Source organism: Aspergillus niger (genome assembly GCF_000002855.4).
Source record: "Aspergillus niger supercontig An18".
Classification (NCBI taxonomy): Eukaryota; Fungi; Ascomycota; class Eurotiomycetes; order Eurotiales; family Aspergillaceae; genus Aspergillus; species Aspergillus niger.
Genome location: NT_166533.1, coordinates 586,161 through 602,924, shown reverse-complemented (window position 1 = coordinate 602,924; position 16,764 = coordinate 586,161). Strand labels below are relative to the sequence as shown.

At 49.2% G+C, this 16,764-nt stretch overlaps 6 protein-coding genes across 6 annotated transcripts; 3 read left to right on the top strand and 3 right to left on the bottom strand.

Moving 5' to 3' along the window:
- Positions 1 to 367: 367 nt before the first annotated feature.
- Positions 368 to 1,622, bottom strand: An18g02780 (uncharacterized protein; the record flags this gene model as incomplete). Its single annotated transcript, XM_059745681.1, has 2 exons — positions 368 to 1,415; positions 1,522 to 1,622. The coding sequence occupies 2 exons, from the start codon at positions 1,620 to 1,622 to the stop codon at positions 368 to 370; spliced, it is 1,149 nt and encodes a 382-aa protein (XP_059605630.1).
- A 1,352-nt stretch (positions 1,623 to 2,974) lies between these two features.
- An18g02770 (uncharacterized protein) lies at positions 2,975 to 4,241 on the top strand (the record flags this gene model as incomplete). Its single annotated transcript, XM_001398700.3, has 3 exons — positions 2,975 to 3,323; positions 3,380 to 4,078; positions 4,225 to 4,241. 3 exons carry the CDS (start codon positions 2,975 to 2,977, stop codon positions 4,239 to 4,241), a joined length of 1,065 nt encoding a protein of 354 aa, XP_001398737.3.
- A 1,029-nt stretch (positions 4,242 to 5,270) lies between these two features.
- On the top strand, positions 5,271 to 10,682 carry An18g02760 (uncharacterized protein; the record flags this gene model as incomplete). Its single annotated transcript, XM_059745680.1, has 7 exons — positions 5,271 to 5,443; positions 5,503 to 6,379; positions 6,450 to 8,491; positions 8,537 to 9,145; positions 9,208 to 10,084; positions 10,138 to 10,446; positions 10,500 to 10,682. The coding sequence occupies 7 exons, from the start codon at positions 5,271 to 5,273 to the stop codon at positions 10,680 to 10,682; spliced, it is 5,070 nt and encodes a 1,689-aa protein (XP_059605629.1).
- A 721-nt stretch (positions 10,683 to 11,403) lies between these two features.
- An18g02752 (uncharacterized protein) lies at positions 11,404 to 12,591 on the bottom strand (the record flags this gene model as incomplete). Its single annotated transcript, XM_001398698.1, has 1 exon — positions 11,404 to 12,591. The coding sequence occupies one exon, from the start codon at positions 12,589 to 12,591 to the stop codon at positions 11,404 to 11,406; it is 1,188 nt and encodes a 395-aa protein (XP_001398735.1).
- A 446-nt stretch (positions 12,592 to 13,037) lies between these two features.
- An18g02750 (uncharacterized protein) lies at positions 13,038 to 14,175 on the top strand (the record flags this gene model as incomplete). Its single annotated transcript, XM_059745679.1, has 4 exons — positions 13,038 to 13,087; positions 13,150 to 13,272; positions 13,331 to 13,505; positions 13,699 to 14,175. 4 exons carry the CDS (start codon positions 13,038 to 13,040, stop codon positions 14,173 to 14,175), a joined length of 825 nt encoding a protein of 274 aa, XP_059605628.1.
- Positions 14,176 to 14,449: 274 nt separating this feature from the next.
- Positions 14,450 to 16,319, bottom strand: An18g02740 (uncharacterized protein; the record flags this gene model as incomplete). Its single annotated transcript, XM_059745678.1, has 2 exons — positions 14,450 to 15,376; positions 15,474 to 16,319. 2 exons carry the CDS (start codon positions 16,317 to 16,319, stop codon positions 14,450 to 14,452), a joined length of 1,773 nt encoding a protein of 590 aa, XP_059605627.1.
- Positions 16,320 to 16,764: the final 445 nt, after the last annotated feature.

Below are 16,764 nucleotides of genomic sequence, written 5' to 3'. Positions count from 1 at the left end.
CCACCAATTGAGGAACATTGAGCATGCGGCGTGAGAAGCAGAAACCAGAGCTGCACCGATGTTCACCCAGGTCGGGAAGCTCTCTGATAGATCTTATTCAGAGAGATGCCAGTAATACCAACTTGAATCATGCGCATCAAAGCTAGGGTATAAATCTTCAAGGAAGATACCATCGTAGGCAGTCCTGCAAGAACTTCACTGGGCATATCTCTCTAAAAATAGTAGAAGCAATAATAGGCGCCTTCCAAGTCCACGGAAATCAAACAATATAAAACATGATGGCGATGTTAGCAACCATACAGGTACTTTCGCTCTACCAACGCTTGATTCCAATTTTCCATTACTATGACTCTCGTTCCTCCCTGCTTTAAGCTCCCCATTTGGCAAAACCAAATGATACCGGTTGGGAAATGTCAACCAATCGATTATTGCTGGCGACTGGCATGTCCCAAGACCCAAAAGATGAACTTGACATGGGGACGGGCTCGGGCTCGGGCTCGGCCGGAAGCTCAGGTTCTGCCTCTGGAGGAGGTTTATCATTCGGAACAGGCAATTCGAAATCTTTACCGGGGATAGGAAGTCCATTCTTAATCAAAACTTTCTCACGTTTCTTCCGGTCTTTGGATGAGAGTGTGTGCCAGTTTTTATAGAGGGGACTGTCTGGTATCTCCGGAGCTTTGATCTCAGGCTCAGGCTCAGGCTCAGGCTCAAATGCAGGCTCGTAGGGAGGCTCAGATTGAAGCATAGGCCCATGTTCTTCCCCTGAATTGGCCAAACTCTTCACGTGATGTATTCTGTCTTGCTCCTCTTCGTAGAGTGCCAAAACTTCGTCGACAACAAAATGATCGAAACTTTTACTATTTCCAACCTCATACTCCTTCATAATGTGTCTCAGTTTTCCATCTGTGCTGCTGAATGCGATACTCAATTGTTCTCGAACAAAGTCCTCAAGCCACATGCAGCCAGAAGATTGCTCAAGAAGGTTGCCATATACACATCTTATGCCACGCAGAATGTTGGCTATTGGCAACCTCTCTGCGAATCGGGCCATGAAGGCCTGTGCCATGTTTAATAACCCCGGGATCTCGTACTGAACGGCAGCCTCATAGACGTAGGCCGCGCGCTCGAACTCTATGCTATCGCGGGCTTTGGTTAATGCGGGGATGTCATCCACTGACTGAGGGGGCTCGAATTGGGTTTCAAGTGTCTCATACTGTCCAGTGTACAGGTAATGAACAAAGGTATGGGCAACTTCTGGGTGGACATTTAGCTCGTGATGATAGCCTTCACCCGAGAAGAATGCATGCACAGACTGTGGATCGAATTGTAAACTATCGAAGGGTCGGAGATAATTCTGTGGAATGTTGTAGTAGCTGTCGTTAACCTTGAAGGTAATTATTGGAGTCGTGTAGGGACTATAATTCAACGTTAGCATGGCTTAATAAACACTGAAGTTATGGCCATAATAGGTTATGGGGAGAAGGCACCATAATGGAAGTAGGATAGAGGGATAGCCCTTACCATTCAGCCACTTGGGCATATTCTTTGAGCTCTGGGATACTTGGGTTCACCGGTTGCTTGGCCATGCCATCCTCAGGGGGCGTTGTAGGCTCCAGTGCCATAATTGTTTTGGCTCTTGCCTTGTTCTCCGCCAATTTCTCCTTATTATAGTGGTTCTTGTGTTGAGAGATGCTCACAAGCAATGTTAGCGGTGTCTGGAAGTCTGGGAGGACGCCTTTATATATGGAATTCTTGGAGGTAATAAACAACGCAAAAATTTCGATGATATCGCGGGGATGACTCCTGCTCCAAGACGCAACTGACACGTCATACCTTATCGCTGCATGCAAGGCTGCGATACTCGAGACATGTTGGAGTGCGTTGGCATGCAAAGTGATTACGGGGTTCCATACTGCTGGGACGGGGCAGCCTGTAAGAGCGGCGGCATGGTATGCATATTCAACTTGAGAGCCATGCATGGAGCTGTAAAGCACCAGCTGACACTATTGCCTACAGTAGCACCCTGCGAGCGGTACAATCGAATTGTTGGTGGAGTTGTACTTCCGTTTTAGGAGAGGTGGAAGAGAATCAGCCTTGCGCGCTTTTTGACTGCAAGGCCATTACATGATAGTGTCTCAAGGAACTGCGGAAGAATAATTTCGGAAGCCGAGAGCCTATCCTTAGGAGCGACTAGGAGGTATTCAAGCGCTTAGGTGTCGGACATGGAACATCCCTTCTTAGTTCAGCCATGATAACCGCCGAGTGATTCAGCGCCAACCGGAAGGAACCCCGATCATGTTGTCTGATATCTGTTGGCTCTGCGGGAAATGCAAGCTCACTGGACATCCTTTCGGAATGTGATAGCCAAAGTACTGATGTCCTTATGCGAGTTTGCCCCGGGAAGCTTGCCCGAGGCTGAACACATACCCCGCCGGACACCCCTGCTAGGCGCCTGCGCCAACTTGCATCTGCCTGCTGCGGCGGCAAAGGAATAATATGCTGACATCCAATCAATCAACCGATCATGTCTAACGCTGTCTAGAATATTGCCAACGCGCTCTTTCACAGTAGACAGCCTTGTTAGGGTTTCCGTTGGGCCCCTCCTGGCACAGCCACTTCCGCAGCCACACATAGGCGCTCGAGAGAAGCAATGACGATACTATGCAGATTGAAGTCTAATAAATAGTGTGCCGACATGTCTTGTTGACGGTTATAACAGTGACCGGCCTGGAAAGTCTCTTCTCTACCGTCTAGGGATCCTTTCAGCTCCAGATAACCTTTTCTCGCATCCATAAGCGGGGATCCTTACAGGACATTTCTTTTCCCACAGTTTCCCGGGCAATATCATCGTCAGCCAGTCATGCCAGCAGCACCAATATCTGAACAACGACAGATCTTTCTTGCCTGTAGGGCCATCTTCAGCGGGGTCAACGCAAACATACGGAAAACGAGGGCTATCCGCACACGCATGGAAATGCACGAGAGCTCCCTGAGAAGGCTGATTCCAAATTATAATCTCACCAGGGTTCTGCCCATTGTGAAGCTCCTTTTGGAGAAAGGCCTCTTTGGCTCGAGTGTAAAGGCTCAGGCGTATTTTCCTGGTCTCTTTGAGCCGTGTCCTGTACGGCAGACGGAGCATGCGGTACTTGAACAGGAGGCGTCCCGGTCGAATGAAGAAGTTCTCGAGGAGATCTCTGTTTCGTACGAAGAACAAGGCAGTGAAGGGGAAGAAGAACGAGGGCAAACTGTAGCAGATCCAGCCCCTGTACCAACAGAGGTTGATTTCACCCAAGAGGTGAAAGTAGAACAGGAGAATGATTCGGGTATGTTATGTATCATTGATGTCCCTGTCGGTTCTTTGGTAACATCCATCTCACAGATGAGACATTAACACCTGAGAGACCCGCGGCTTCATTATTTCCTCTGTACCTCCCATATCATGCTCAGCATCGGATCTTGACCAATGTGCAGCAAGTCTTAGAGGAGTGCATATTCGATTTCATGAGAAAGTGGCTCCCTGACAATCTTGAAAGGAACGGATGGGACTGTGCTGCAGCTGTTGAATTGACCAAGTGGACGAGGCCTCCCTTCAGATGGACGTCCCAGATCCCTGAAGATGCTCTCCAACTAACAGACCTCAAACTTGAGTCGATCTTGTCAAAAGTAGTGAGAATACGTCACACCGCTGTACATCGACTTCCGACGACTGCGCGCGGAGTTTGTGATCTCGTTAGGATCGCCAAGAAGCTGGCTGAGGCTCTTGGAGATTCGTTACGCACTTCACAGCTGGAGAGTCTCCATCACGATCTGCAGGATAAGATCCAGATCCTCGAGTTCAACAAGAATGTTCTGGAAGAAAATTTAGCTTGCCAACTCAGAAACATTGAAGAAGAGCGCGAACTGTTGAATCGCCGGGAGGAGAGGCTGAGAGCCAAGACGGTCGAAGATGATAGGGAAAATAAGCTCATGATGGGTCTTCTGCTAGAAGAGTCGCTGGAACAGATATTCAAGACTGAGGGGGCCCACCCGGAGACTGAACGAGGCTGGTCGCGTATGGGTAACAAATGTGCATCCTTTGGTCAGTTCGTCTGTGGCTGGGTTCGAGACAGACTGGCTAAAGATGCTTCAGTCTTTCGTCTCGCGATTATTGGGATCTCTTGTTTTATTTTAGTGTTCTTGTGGGTGCTTGTGCGGCGCTTCATGTATGTAACTGGGATGTTGTAGGACAGGATGAGCGTTGAACGGGTTTAGCATTAAAGAGCGCTGCTGTATTTGTTTATCTCTGCCAGTGAGCCAGTGGAAATATCCTAGTGGTATCCCAGCTACCACAACTCCCCGAAGAAGAACAGTCCTGTTTTGTTATACCTTCTTAGTCAAGGATACTGCAAGCAGGTGTCGAGAAATATTTTGAATTTATCATTGGACCCCCTCGTGTGGAGTACTAAGATGAATTCAAATCGGGCGAGGGGGTTAACGAAGACGCTGGCTAAACGAAGTAGTTTGGGATAACATGAATGACTCGGTTCACGGAGTAGAAGGGATTCTACTCCGTATGGTGATCCACATGGTGATCGCCCGTCCCACCACAGTCAACTAGTCATCTGCAGAGGTGTGGCTTAGACACAGCCAGTATTTGGTTCGAAGAACCGCGGCGCGACGCGACACCACGCTGGGATGGTGTGGCCCTAAAGCAGTTCGTTCTATTTAGTGGAAAAAATAGGAGGGGAAGTAAAGGTATGAGACCCACTGACACTGGATTTAGGATTCTATTGGATAATGTTATAGTGTTAGCATGCACATAGGCTCATAGAGCGCTTCACATGTGGCTATCATCATACAGATAAAATCAGGTTGGAGCGTGCCTAGCCAGCCAATACTGGGAGAGTATGACCTGTTGGTTGTAGTGCAAGCCCTGATTTACCAGCAGGGCGACGTGGTGAGGGATATTGTAGCATAAATCACTGTTTGGCGAAGCCCACAAGGCTGGCGCTAACTGACTCAACACTAGCAGCCTATCGATTAACCATTGAGCCTAGCGAAACAACCAAAAAGGCTAGTGCTGTGCCGCGCATCCATGGATGTCTGAAGGCGCCGCTTTCAAACGGGTCGAGATAGGGTTATTCTAAGCGCCTCTCTTTTGTAAAGGCAGGGTGGTCTAGTGGCCGGCTAACACGGGATGCCAGTCATAAAGTGCCGCTTGCGCTCCTTCCTCTCCGCATTTCTAAGTCGAAGCTTCCCTCATTACCATACTATCCGGAGTCTGCTTCTACATGTCTGATCCAGTCGCGGGCCGAGAAAGGGCCCGCAAGTTGGTCGAGGGGATCTCTAAGAGGCATGGATATCTCGGGGAAGATGTTCTCAGCCAGATGTCGGACGAGGTCCGTCGTCAAGTTGAGGAAGCGATGCTAAGGAAAGATGAAATGATAGGGTCTTCTGTGGTGACGTTAGCAGACACAAAGCCCCCTATGTTCTTCAACAGGCCACTGCTGATAAATCTACCAGGCTGTCCAAGAACCTCTACAATAGCAGCGCGCGCTTCGTTTTCGAGTTGGTACAAAACGCCGATGATAATCACTACACGACGGCCAGGGAGCGCGCGACTGTTCCCTCGCTGGCATTTCACGTCTATCCGCGTCGTATTGTCGTAGATTGCAATGAGGATGGCTTTACTCATGAGAACATTGTGGCAATCTGCAATGTCGGGAAGAGCTCCAAGACAGGTGCACAAGGTTACATAGGTGAGAAGGGCATTGGCTTCAAGTCAGTCTTCATGGTCGCCTGGAAAGTACATATCCAGTCTGGCGACTTCTCTTTCTCATTCCGCCATAAGCCAGGTGGCTCAGGCATGGGGATGATCTCGCCAATTTGGGAGGATGTTGAGGAACAGCTGCAGAGGCCGATGACCCGTATGACTCTCTATCTCCATGAGGATACAGCTCCGCGTGAAACCGCTATGCAACAATTTCGCGAGCTACAGGACACCCTGCTATTGTTTACAAAAAACTTGCAGCGGCTAGGGGTGTTCATGTACGATGACGACGAAAAGCAATTGTCATCAACGGTGTTTGCCATTAGCAGCCAGAATGAGAATCTCAAGGTGCTGACCAAAACACTACTCGCCCCAGATGGAACATCGGAGGAACTCACGCGCAACTACCACTTGACCAAATACGTCGCGCATGACCTTCCTGGGAGTGAGAATCGAACTTATACTGATAAGGAACGGGAGACCCGGGCATATAGTAGAGCCGACATCATACTTGCATTTCCTGTGACCAAGAATTCTGTACCGGTCATTGAACCACAAGATGTTTTTGCCTTCCTTCCTATTCGCAATATGGGCTTTACTGTGGGTTTTTCGTCGTGCAAGACTCTTCAAGTATGTGTGAGCTGACTTTTGCTGGCAGTTTTTGATCCACTCGGACTTCGTGACCGATGCTAGTAGACAGGATATCGTCCGGTCGTCGGCACGAAATCGCAAGCTACGGACTGAAATTTCCATCGCTTTTGGTACAGCGGTGTTAGAGATGCGCAAGCATCCTACACTACGATATAGATGGATGCGCTACCTTCCTAAACGCGACGGTCATCACTGGGATCCGTTTTGGGTGGGGCTGTTGGGTGAGATAAAGTCGCGGTTGATATCGCTTCCGATTTTACAAAGCCGTACGAGTGGATCTTGGTTTCCCATCGAGCAGATGGAGCGTCTATGGGAACATTGGTTTGATAAGTCAGGAGATCCTCTCTTCCCAGATTTGCCCCGGGAGCAATACCTTTCTGTTCATTACTTGGAGAAGGACATTACGCGGCTCATGGAGTATGGCCTAACATTCATGGCAATGCCTGGAATGATCGCACGGGCTAACATGGACCTTGAATTTCCCCATTCCAAAATGAAGAACAAGGAAACCAGCGAAGACTGGCATTCTCGCGCTGCGACAGCCCTCAGCCACTCCTTTCGTTTGGGCTACGATAACTGTATTGAGGAGGTCAAAGCTATGCCCTTGATTCCTCTGAAAACAGGTCAATGGGTGTCTATCAAGTCAGGGGCTGTCTATTTTCCTTCCATTCATGGAATCGATATCCCCAGCGACCTTGGAGTTGGCCTTGTAACTTCGGGGGCTATAAATAACCCACAGCGTAAACAGCTGTTCAAGGATATAGGGGTTCAGGAGGCATCTGTCGACTTCGTTCGGAAGCTGATCAAGGATAATTATTCGGCATATGGCATATTTTTTATTCCCGTGTCGAGGGAGCATCTAACATTTTTGTATCTTACCGAATGCCTGGCTTCTTCTAGCTCGACCGCTCTCTTCGTGCATTTGTTCAACGGTAAGGGCCTGGCGTTTTCCGATCATAAGTACCAGATAAGACAGCCAAAGATTCATACGGTGTATTTCCCCAATGAGGATCCATATGGTGCAAAGGCACTTCTCGAACCCATTCAAGGCGGAGCTCCCGGGTTAGACGTCTCGTTCATTAACGAGGACTATTTACGTGACCCTCCATCGTGTCCCCCTAAGGAGCAGCGAAAATGGATTGAGTGGTTACAACAGGTATTTCATGTCCGGGGTACCCTCTCACTCATTGATCTAAGGCATTCCCCGTTCAGAGCCAGACTGGGGCAAGAATGTCTTTATGTCGCACAACACCGACCGGAGAAATTCATGGGTCTGCTTTTGACATGCTGGGCGGTTGACGGGTCTAAGATCATTCAGCAACCAGAACTTGTGACTGAGATTCGAAGAATCAAGGTACTCTGCGAGGGTGGCGAGAGAATCATTTTGGCTGGTACCTACGTTTCTTCCCCGGCACGGAGGGCGACGGTTTCGAGATTCCTGAAGGACGGGGAATTCTTCCCGTGGTTGCAATTGGAACAGCCTATGGATGAAGGCACCCTTGGACAGCAATGGACTGCGTTAATGAAGGCTCTTGACTTTGGCCACCCCGAATCCCAGACTCACTTCTATCTTGGCATACAGGATTATCTGCATTGTGCTCTGTCTGCTGGGGCCTCTGACGTTAGCAGGATGTTTGACCTCTATGTCAAAATCCAGATGGAGTGTCATGCCAATCCTTCCGCTGCAGATGCAGTTAGGTATGCTCTGGCCATCCAGGCAATTATTGGAAATCCACTGATAAAGATTAGGCACGGCATGTATGACCGTAGTGGGTATATATGGATTCCGCCGCATACCTGTGCACATCTAGGTGAATGTCTTTGGGAGGCACCTCGCCATATGACGAGCAAGTACCCCCTCAAGTCACTGTTTACAGAGTACTGTCGGCAGAACCAGGCAGATGCTGTGTATCTCAGAGACTTCTTTCAAAAGACGCTGAGAATCCCCGATGTCAGAGCGGATGATCTCTTGATCGAGTTGACGAAGCTGCAGTCTGCCAAATGTAGCGAATTTGACCAAATCAGCTCAATATATGTAAATCTGTATCGAATGTTCAAACGGATGTCTTCAAGAACAGTGATGTCTTACCGGTAAGTTCTATACCTCATGATGGAGTCTTTAGCTTATTGTATCAGCAAACGGTTTGTCGAAGATCCTCTCATCTATGTGGCCCCCAATTGGTATACCACTCCAGAGTGCCTTTGGTCAACAGCTACCTCTATTCCAGGTCGCACTGCACTCAATGACCATTACCAGGACTTGAAGGATTTCTTTGTCGATTGCCTGGGTGTTCAGACCCTGACCTTGCAAATGGTCGTAGAAAAACTCCGAAACCAGGGTCGGGTGGGCTCTTCTTCCGTGGACGAAGTCAAAAGCACGATTTGGACATTGAATTCTCTCCTGCAGACAGAACAGACGGACATTGTACCTCCTGAGCAGGTTCTGGACTGCGCAGTATTTCCCGTTCGATTCCCTCAGGGTGGCGTGCAGCTTCAGACTTCTGCGAGTGCGTTTGCAATTGCAGATCGCAAGCACCTCTTCAGTCACTTTAGTTTCAAGGCCAAACTGCTGGATTATGAGGTGGATGAAGTCCCACGCCTTGAGCAATTTCTCCAGTGGACTGGGTTAAAAGGCCGCTATTTATCATCCTGTGTAAAAGAGATTACAATGGTGGGAGGAGATGATGCTCGACCTTTATCTAATCCTGGCCGTGACATTTGTCGAAAGGCACATGGACTCCTTCGGTGGGTTACGTACTTCAAAAAACACAGTTTCCCTGTCTAAACTAACCATGAAACTCCTATAGCGTTGCGGTTCATCTTAAGAGTCCCCGAGCAGTTCAGGATGAAGACACCTTCTATGAAATCCTCAAATCAATCAGCATGAAAGAAACTAACGGGATCTCATCTGAGCTTCACCTCAACCAGGACGGCATGGACTTCAAGGTAGAGGTTTCAAGGAGTGAACTGCACCTCGATGAACGAGACAAGCAACTCACTGTGTACATTCCGGAAGACAAACGCAGTCAAGATATTTGTTTTCTGGGACGCATTCCACTGGCACTGCTGCAATGGATGATGACCGATCCATTAACGCAGATCACTCACGAGTTCAGCGACAACTTTGTCACTATAATACAAACCCTTCTGCAAGCAGAGAAGAATTATGTCTCAGAACTTATGGACCGCGCTGGTATTATGTCCATCGCGAGGGCGGACGACACAGTTGTTACGGAAGAGAGTGAAAGTCAGCAACCGCAAGAGAATGAAAATCAGCAATCGCACAGTGATCGATCATCACCTGCCAGTCGTAGTAGCTCACTCGTTGAACAGCCTACCCCTGAGCGAGATGAGCCGACATATACGCCACCTCGACCGAGACAGGGCTCTTGGGCGTCAGAAACTACCGTTGTCTCACACTCGATGCGGGCCCTCCCTGTAGCTCGCCCATCTCCAGTCCTCTTGCAGGATTATACAGAAACGACAGTCGACCCCGAATACCACCATTTGCTATCGTCTGTGCTTGCGTCTGCCAGAAATGCCATATTCCCCAGCCAAGGCACCTTCGACATGGCGGGTTTGGATGACTCAATCACATCAGGCGCAGCCGCTCAGACCATCCGGCTGCGAACCTCCGACCAGCTTGAGCGTGACTTCAAGATCGGCGCAGCGGGAGAGCTCTTCGTAAGCCATCTTAACTCTACCCTACAAGAAGAAACATATACTGATAATAATAGGTATTCGAACTCCTCTCACGACTAGAGCCACCTCTACCCGCTTTCACCCGTGACAACTGGCAAAGTGTGATCCGCAAATTCGTCACAATTCTCCCCGAGTACTCGGACATGACAGCATGGCATGGCCGCAAGACAGCAGACATCACCTACGACGACCACGACGGAGTCCTCACCTCCCTTTTTATAGACAAGGGATATCTACAGGACGATGTCTGGAGGGGAAAGACACCTCGGTTCTACATGGAAGTCAAGTCCTCTACTGCGGACAACCGAACGCCCTTCTTCATGAGCAAGTACCAGTACCGACGGGTGAGAGATTCTGCATATCCCTTTCCTGTGTATTATTTTCTAACCTGTAGTAGATGCAAGAAATGTCCAACGGCGAGACCCAGTCTGATAACATGGACACGATATACGTAATCTTCCGAGTATATAATCTAGGGCAGCGGGGCATGAGGGTGAAAATATATGTGGATCCGGAAATGATGCGCTTGAGGGAGGAGTTGCTGTTTACTGCTGAGGGGTGGTCGGTTGTTCCGGCTTGACGAGATGTTTCGCGAATGGCCATTGGATTCCGATGATGTTTGGAGGAAGTACCAGGGAGTAAATAGCCTTCCTGTTGGAGGGATGGTCGGATGAGTAGACAAGTTCGATCGTGGCGTGGAAATTCAGGTCCAGTGTTGCATTTCATTTAGGACCTGAAGCAGAGCTTACATGCTTTGTATGAGGTGCGTTTCGTTCTGCTTGTGCTATATTTTCGTCTTCTAAGTATTCGTTTCCTGCATAATACTATGGTTTGGTGTTCTTCCGTCAGCAGTATCTGATTGATTATTAGTCAGTACTTGCCACTCTGATAACTGTACAGAGGTTCAATATTTTATATATATCATTCTTCCAAACATGCAGTATCCGTTCTGGTCCTGTCTGCGTAATTGTTATCATCCTATCCCATGATATCTTGGTATAGGAACTAATTTCATGGTCAGTATCAGAAAGACCTTGATAGAGTCACTGTCTCTGCAATCATCAATACCGGAGCTAACAAGCTAGCTCAAATTCCCAGAGTCAAATACGCTGTTTCTATTTGTGATCTTATCTACTCTTAATCTCCAACCAGATTTGTCGCATTGGATAATATATAACGGGATTACGCGTACATCAAAACAAAGAATAGTTTTCAAGAAGAGGAAGCGAATGACCCGTAGGTTTTTGTACCTGAATGTAGAACAGAGAAATGATAAAAATTGGCGGAGAGTGCTTCGGAAATCAATAAACTCCATTTGCCTGCAAAAATGAAATCATCTGCTGGAAGCTGGAGCTTGCACTCTTATGAGCAGCGATGCAGTGCCCAGAACCTTCGGCCAGATAATATTGACTGCCTGAGGAAGCATTAGGGTAATAGGTGGAGGTGTACAAAGAGGCCTGGTTTTCCGGATAGGAGCAGTTGCCGCCACAAAAAACAAGGTCATTTTCCCCTAGGATGATGTCCACAGGCCCGGTGAAATCGGGGGCCTCGGCGACGAGGCCACCCAGAGTCAGCAAGACTCCGAGAGTGTTCGTCTGTTTACCGGCAACCTGAAGTTCGAATGCCGTGGAGTCGTAGTTAGGATAGCGATAAAAGGCGAATTGAATCCCTGTTGATGTCTCTTGAGTCAGGTAGCCAGCAGGCAACGAAGAAAAGCGGCCCGAAGAATCTGAGTTTGCGTTGATAAAGTTGAAAGCCGCCATAGTGAGCGAGACGTAGTTCTGATTGGTGCTCGTTCCAGAGAGGATAATAGCGTCAAAGTCCTTTGGGTACTGTGTTGTGATAGCCTGGGTCAAGGTACTGCCGGCGCTGTGGCCGACGCCCACCACGTTCTGGAAAGAGTAATTTCCAATTTTCGAGGAACGCAGCAGCTGCGTTAAGGCATGCGTTACTGCTACCTGGCTGTTGGCTTGCACTTCCTGGATCGGATCGGGATGATGGGAATTGCCCACTCCGAGTTGGTCGTAGGAGAGTGTGGCATAACCGGCGGCAGTGGCAACATCCACATAGCTATGGTCAGGACTGATATCCCAGTAGGTATGATCCAGTGTCGCTCCGTGGGTTAGGACTTGGACAGTCTTTACCTTGGCGGCTTTGGCCGCCGATGAAGGTAAACAAAACTTCACATATATATCCCAATCACCCTGGATAAGCTGGGTGCCGTCGGGTGCGGTCACAGGAAGGCTGTTGGTGGTCTGGAAAAGCTCGACCATCGACTCAGTTACTGCGTTCGGCGAGGAAGGAGCGACATAGTCGAGCTTGGTGCCATTGACGGAGATGGGAATATTGATGTAACCCGAGGCGCAAATTGAATTCCCTCCAGATGATTTACCGATGGTAGCGTCGGTCAGCCCCTGAGTTGAGATGGACCAAGCTGCGCTAGGGCTTAAGACAGCCCACCACGGGTTGATGCCGTATGGGAGCTTCATGATTGAGCAATAAGGAAACGATGCGCAAAAGGCGAGCGAAGAGAATGGCTGACAGAACTTGTATATGACACGAGTTGAGGATAAAGGGACAGAAAGTGGAGGTGGAGCTTTTTATGTGTTTCATAGATCCCGGCTAGTACGGGGCAAGTGCTGTGACCGATGATCTGACTGTCCAGAGAATGTCATGCAGCCAGTCACAAGCTGTACTGCCATGTACAGCCAAGTACCTTCCCCGTACTAATAGTTGTAAATATCCGCATGAAGCTAATTTAGCTCCGCCGCTGTGTTCGCTCAGGTCTTACTATTCCACTTCGCCGTTCAGACTACCCAGTCTTTTCTTGTGTCATCCTATAAATAATCCTAGTCATAACCCCCCTGCACCCGCAGTGAAGCAACCCTTGGAGTATCTTCAAGGTAGTCAGAAGGTATCCCCAAAACATGCAAAAATGGATTCCACGAAATATGTTTTCGGCCGCAATTATCGCGCCAGTGTCCGGTGGGTGCCATGAATCTTCGTTTAATTGCCACACCAATCGCATTTGCTAACTACCCGGGCAGATTAAATTACCAACACGCTCTCATTGCGAGCCTGACCGACCATCGATCCTTTCATCCTTCCATCCGCCGGAATATCACCAGCTCCACTTCATTTCGCGTGGCTGATCTGGCTAGTGGCACCGCGTATGGGTTCTTCCTGGCGTGTTCCATAGTTCTTCTCTTGGTTGACCGGTGCTATTAGACTTTGGTCATCCGAAGTAGCTCGTGAATATCCACAATTCCAAGTCGATGGCTTCGATATCTCCTCCGACCAATACCCTTCCCCCTCCTGGAGACCCGAGAACCTAATTCTTCACGAACGGGACATATTACAACCTTTCCCGGAAGAATATCATGGGGTGTACGATATAGTCAATGTGCGGTTCTTCATCACTCTTCTCAGCAAGGAAAACCTATCCCTTTTTCTGACCAACATTTACGCCCTATTGAGTATGAAGATCTACCCCATCAATTTCCTCCCCTCCTTACCCACCTCCTAGTGCGAGCCGATGCTAATGGCAATAACCGTCTATTCAGAACCGGGAGGGTTTCTGCAATGGCTTGACTTAGACCCTCGTAGCGCAAACGCCGTCGCATATCTGGAGGGCCAAAAAAGCAACATCACCACAACAGGTCCCCATACCCATGATCCTGCCAAACCTAATTGCCAAACTAACACACACTTACATAGCCACAGACCACCCATACCCACAAACCATGGCAGTTGCGAATCTGATGCGCAAGACCCCTCCAGACATCGAAAGCTGGCTCACGGACAATCCTCATGAGATCCTCCAGCCATTCGGATTTGAGCAAGTTGCCTGCGACAAACTCTCCCTGCCGGACATCTACCGCCCACTCTGGAATCAGTGTCTTCTCCTTGGCTTGGAAGAGTACTGCAGCAAAGTTGAGGAGGACGCTGGCATGGATGCTGGTGCATCTCATGCAATGCGTGATACACTTAACGGACTAAGCCGAGAATTCGGCGCGGGAACTAGTATTGATGTCCACTGGTTCTATCAGATCTCTAGGAAAATTGAATCTTGAGCTGTGTATTTTCATCTCCTTTTACCTCCTTGGGAATTAATGCCATGCCAGATCTATATCATATATACTTGCCAGAAGAGTAAAAAAGATAAAGAGAATAAGTAACGAGGGATATCCTGCGTGAGCAAAAATGTGAGATGATATTCGCTGTGGACGGTCATTCCCGACGTCGAACGAGATGGTATCATTTGTACATACATAGGGACATATACATACGCCAATACATGCATAGGTACGGATGCTTGAGCTTGTAGAGAAAGAGACAAATAGAAGTTTAAATCGCTTTGGTCTTTCTTGTTGCAAACCGGATTGGCACGTCCTGAGTAATTCGCAGACTCATGTTGAACTTGACTCCTTCCGAAAGCGCGCGGTCAGCCCGGATACGGGCTGCTGCCCAGGTATCACTTGGGTCTTCTGGATCGGTAAGAAGGTAAACGGAGTTTTGGTGGAAAAGCATGGCGACTACGGCGCAGAGTTCAACAAGGGCGAATTTGTGACCGAGACATTTGCGCGAGCCTTCAGAAAAGGGGACGAAAGTGCCGGGGGCCGGGGTAAAACCTGTCGAGCTACGCGAACGATCTTCATTGTCGGGTGCTGACCCCGACGGTTGTGTTTCAAGCCAGCGGTATGGGTTGAAATCTGTTGTAGGATAAGGCCGAAGGGTAGGATCTTCTTGGTTGAATGATTTCTCGGATTTGTCGTTCACGGCGGGCCAATAGTGAGGATGGCGGTGGGTGGCGCTGGTATTTACGAAAGCCACGGTTCCCGGGGGCAATGGGTGAGATTGGCCGGAGACAACAATAGGGATGGCCGGTCCGGAGGGTGGCACATATTTTGGAAGGACTGGGAGGACAGTGAAGAGTCGAAGAGCCTCCTTGATGACTGCTCCGACTAAGCTGCGCATGAGCGGTTCATAATGGGTGTCGTAGGACCAGTGACTCGGCGGGGTGTTCTCTAGGATCTTGTCGAGGTCTGACTGCACTGCAGTTTGGATGGTAGGATGACAGGCAAGAAGAAGGATTACGAAGGTCAGAGTGTTGGCGTTGGCTTCATGGCCGGCGAACATGAAGAGAAACACATTGCCCATCACTTGGTGGGGCTGCAGGATAGGGCTGGTGGAGGAATCGGTGCTGATACCAGCCTGGACAATCAGGTCGCCCAATGACGCTGTGCCCTTCTGGTTTAAAAGATATTCTTTGTCCTGTAGCCGTGACTCTGTCGTCGTCTTTAACTCATGCATATATTGGCCCAGGTCGTCATAAGCTCGGATTGCTTGACGATGGGACTTCAAGGGAGACCATGCTGATACGGCTTTGATTAGCAACGCCATGACTACGGTGCTCCACATGGTTGTTAATCTTACTGAGAAAATGTCTAGGAAAGAGGAAGACGGTTTGATACTGATCCAACAGCGTGTGCATAGCCTCGCTGTAAGTCATTCGGTATCCTTTTGCGGGGAGATCGGCGAACGACAGTGCTTCGATCAGATCTTCTTGGTTCTGAGATTGAAAACAGATGCGGGTAAGTAAATTCAATGATAGTCGAGCAGCCAGCGTGCGTAATTGGTGATACGCTGCTGGCTGGTTCAAGGCGAGCCCAAGTACTTGTGCTCCTTCAATAGCGTGCGTAAACACCTGGCGTAGGGTATCCTCTCGAAAGAAAGGCGCAGTGATCCGTCGGTATAATCGCGATTCAGGCCCATCAGTACCGGTTATCGTCGGTCCGTATATGTTCAGCACCTGCATGAGATGGGCCGGTTTTCCAAATCTACCATCTTGGAACAGCTGTGTGGAGACGTGACGGTCGCAGGTATAGAGCACGAAGCCCCCCGGCGAGACTGCCAAGAAAGTATCGGCTCCGACCTGTTCGAAGGGTGTGTATCCAAGATGCCACCCATCATTGAAGATCAACAGCGGGAGCCACTTAGAAGTCCAAGTCCGGGGAAGAGCCTTCAGCAGTGGTAGCACGACTGGTTGGCTCAGCAGCCATGGGGCCCCCAGCAAGGAGCAGGGTAAAATCACATACGGAAGGCCTGTTGACCGCGCCTCTCGGACATTGAGAATCAGGCAGACTAGCGACCAGCTTGTGAACCCAGCGAGGACAGTGGCGGATCCCAGAAAAAGCCGCCAGAAGAACACATCCATGACGGCGGGGGGCGAGAGAAGAGGAGAAAGGGCAGAAGGGGAGGGGGCCGGGAGGCTCAGTTGATCGGCAAAACGGAGTGAAATTGAGGAGTGACAGCCTGATGATGCTCTAGCATTTAGCCAGGAAAGATGGAGCAGAATTAGCAATTACAGGGACTTTATTAGGTTCAGCCATGCAGGTGGGGGCCGTTTTGTCACTTTTTTCGAGGGTACAGGTGCGCTGTTCCTTCGTTCGGTTGGTGGACCCTTCCCAACTAGCCCGAATTGGGACAGTCAAAGACGTCGCTGCATATTGGCTACATAAGCTCATGCAAGCACGGGTGGTTTGTCCATTCTAACCTAGAGCAAGTCGTGAAGAAATACGGTCTGTGAGAATATAGTACGTTGGAGATTGAGCGTGGAAGCCAATAGAGAGGAGATTGGTAAGCAACCAGTAATTTAGGAT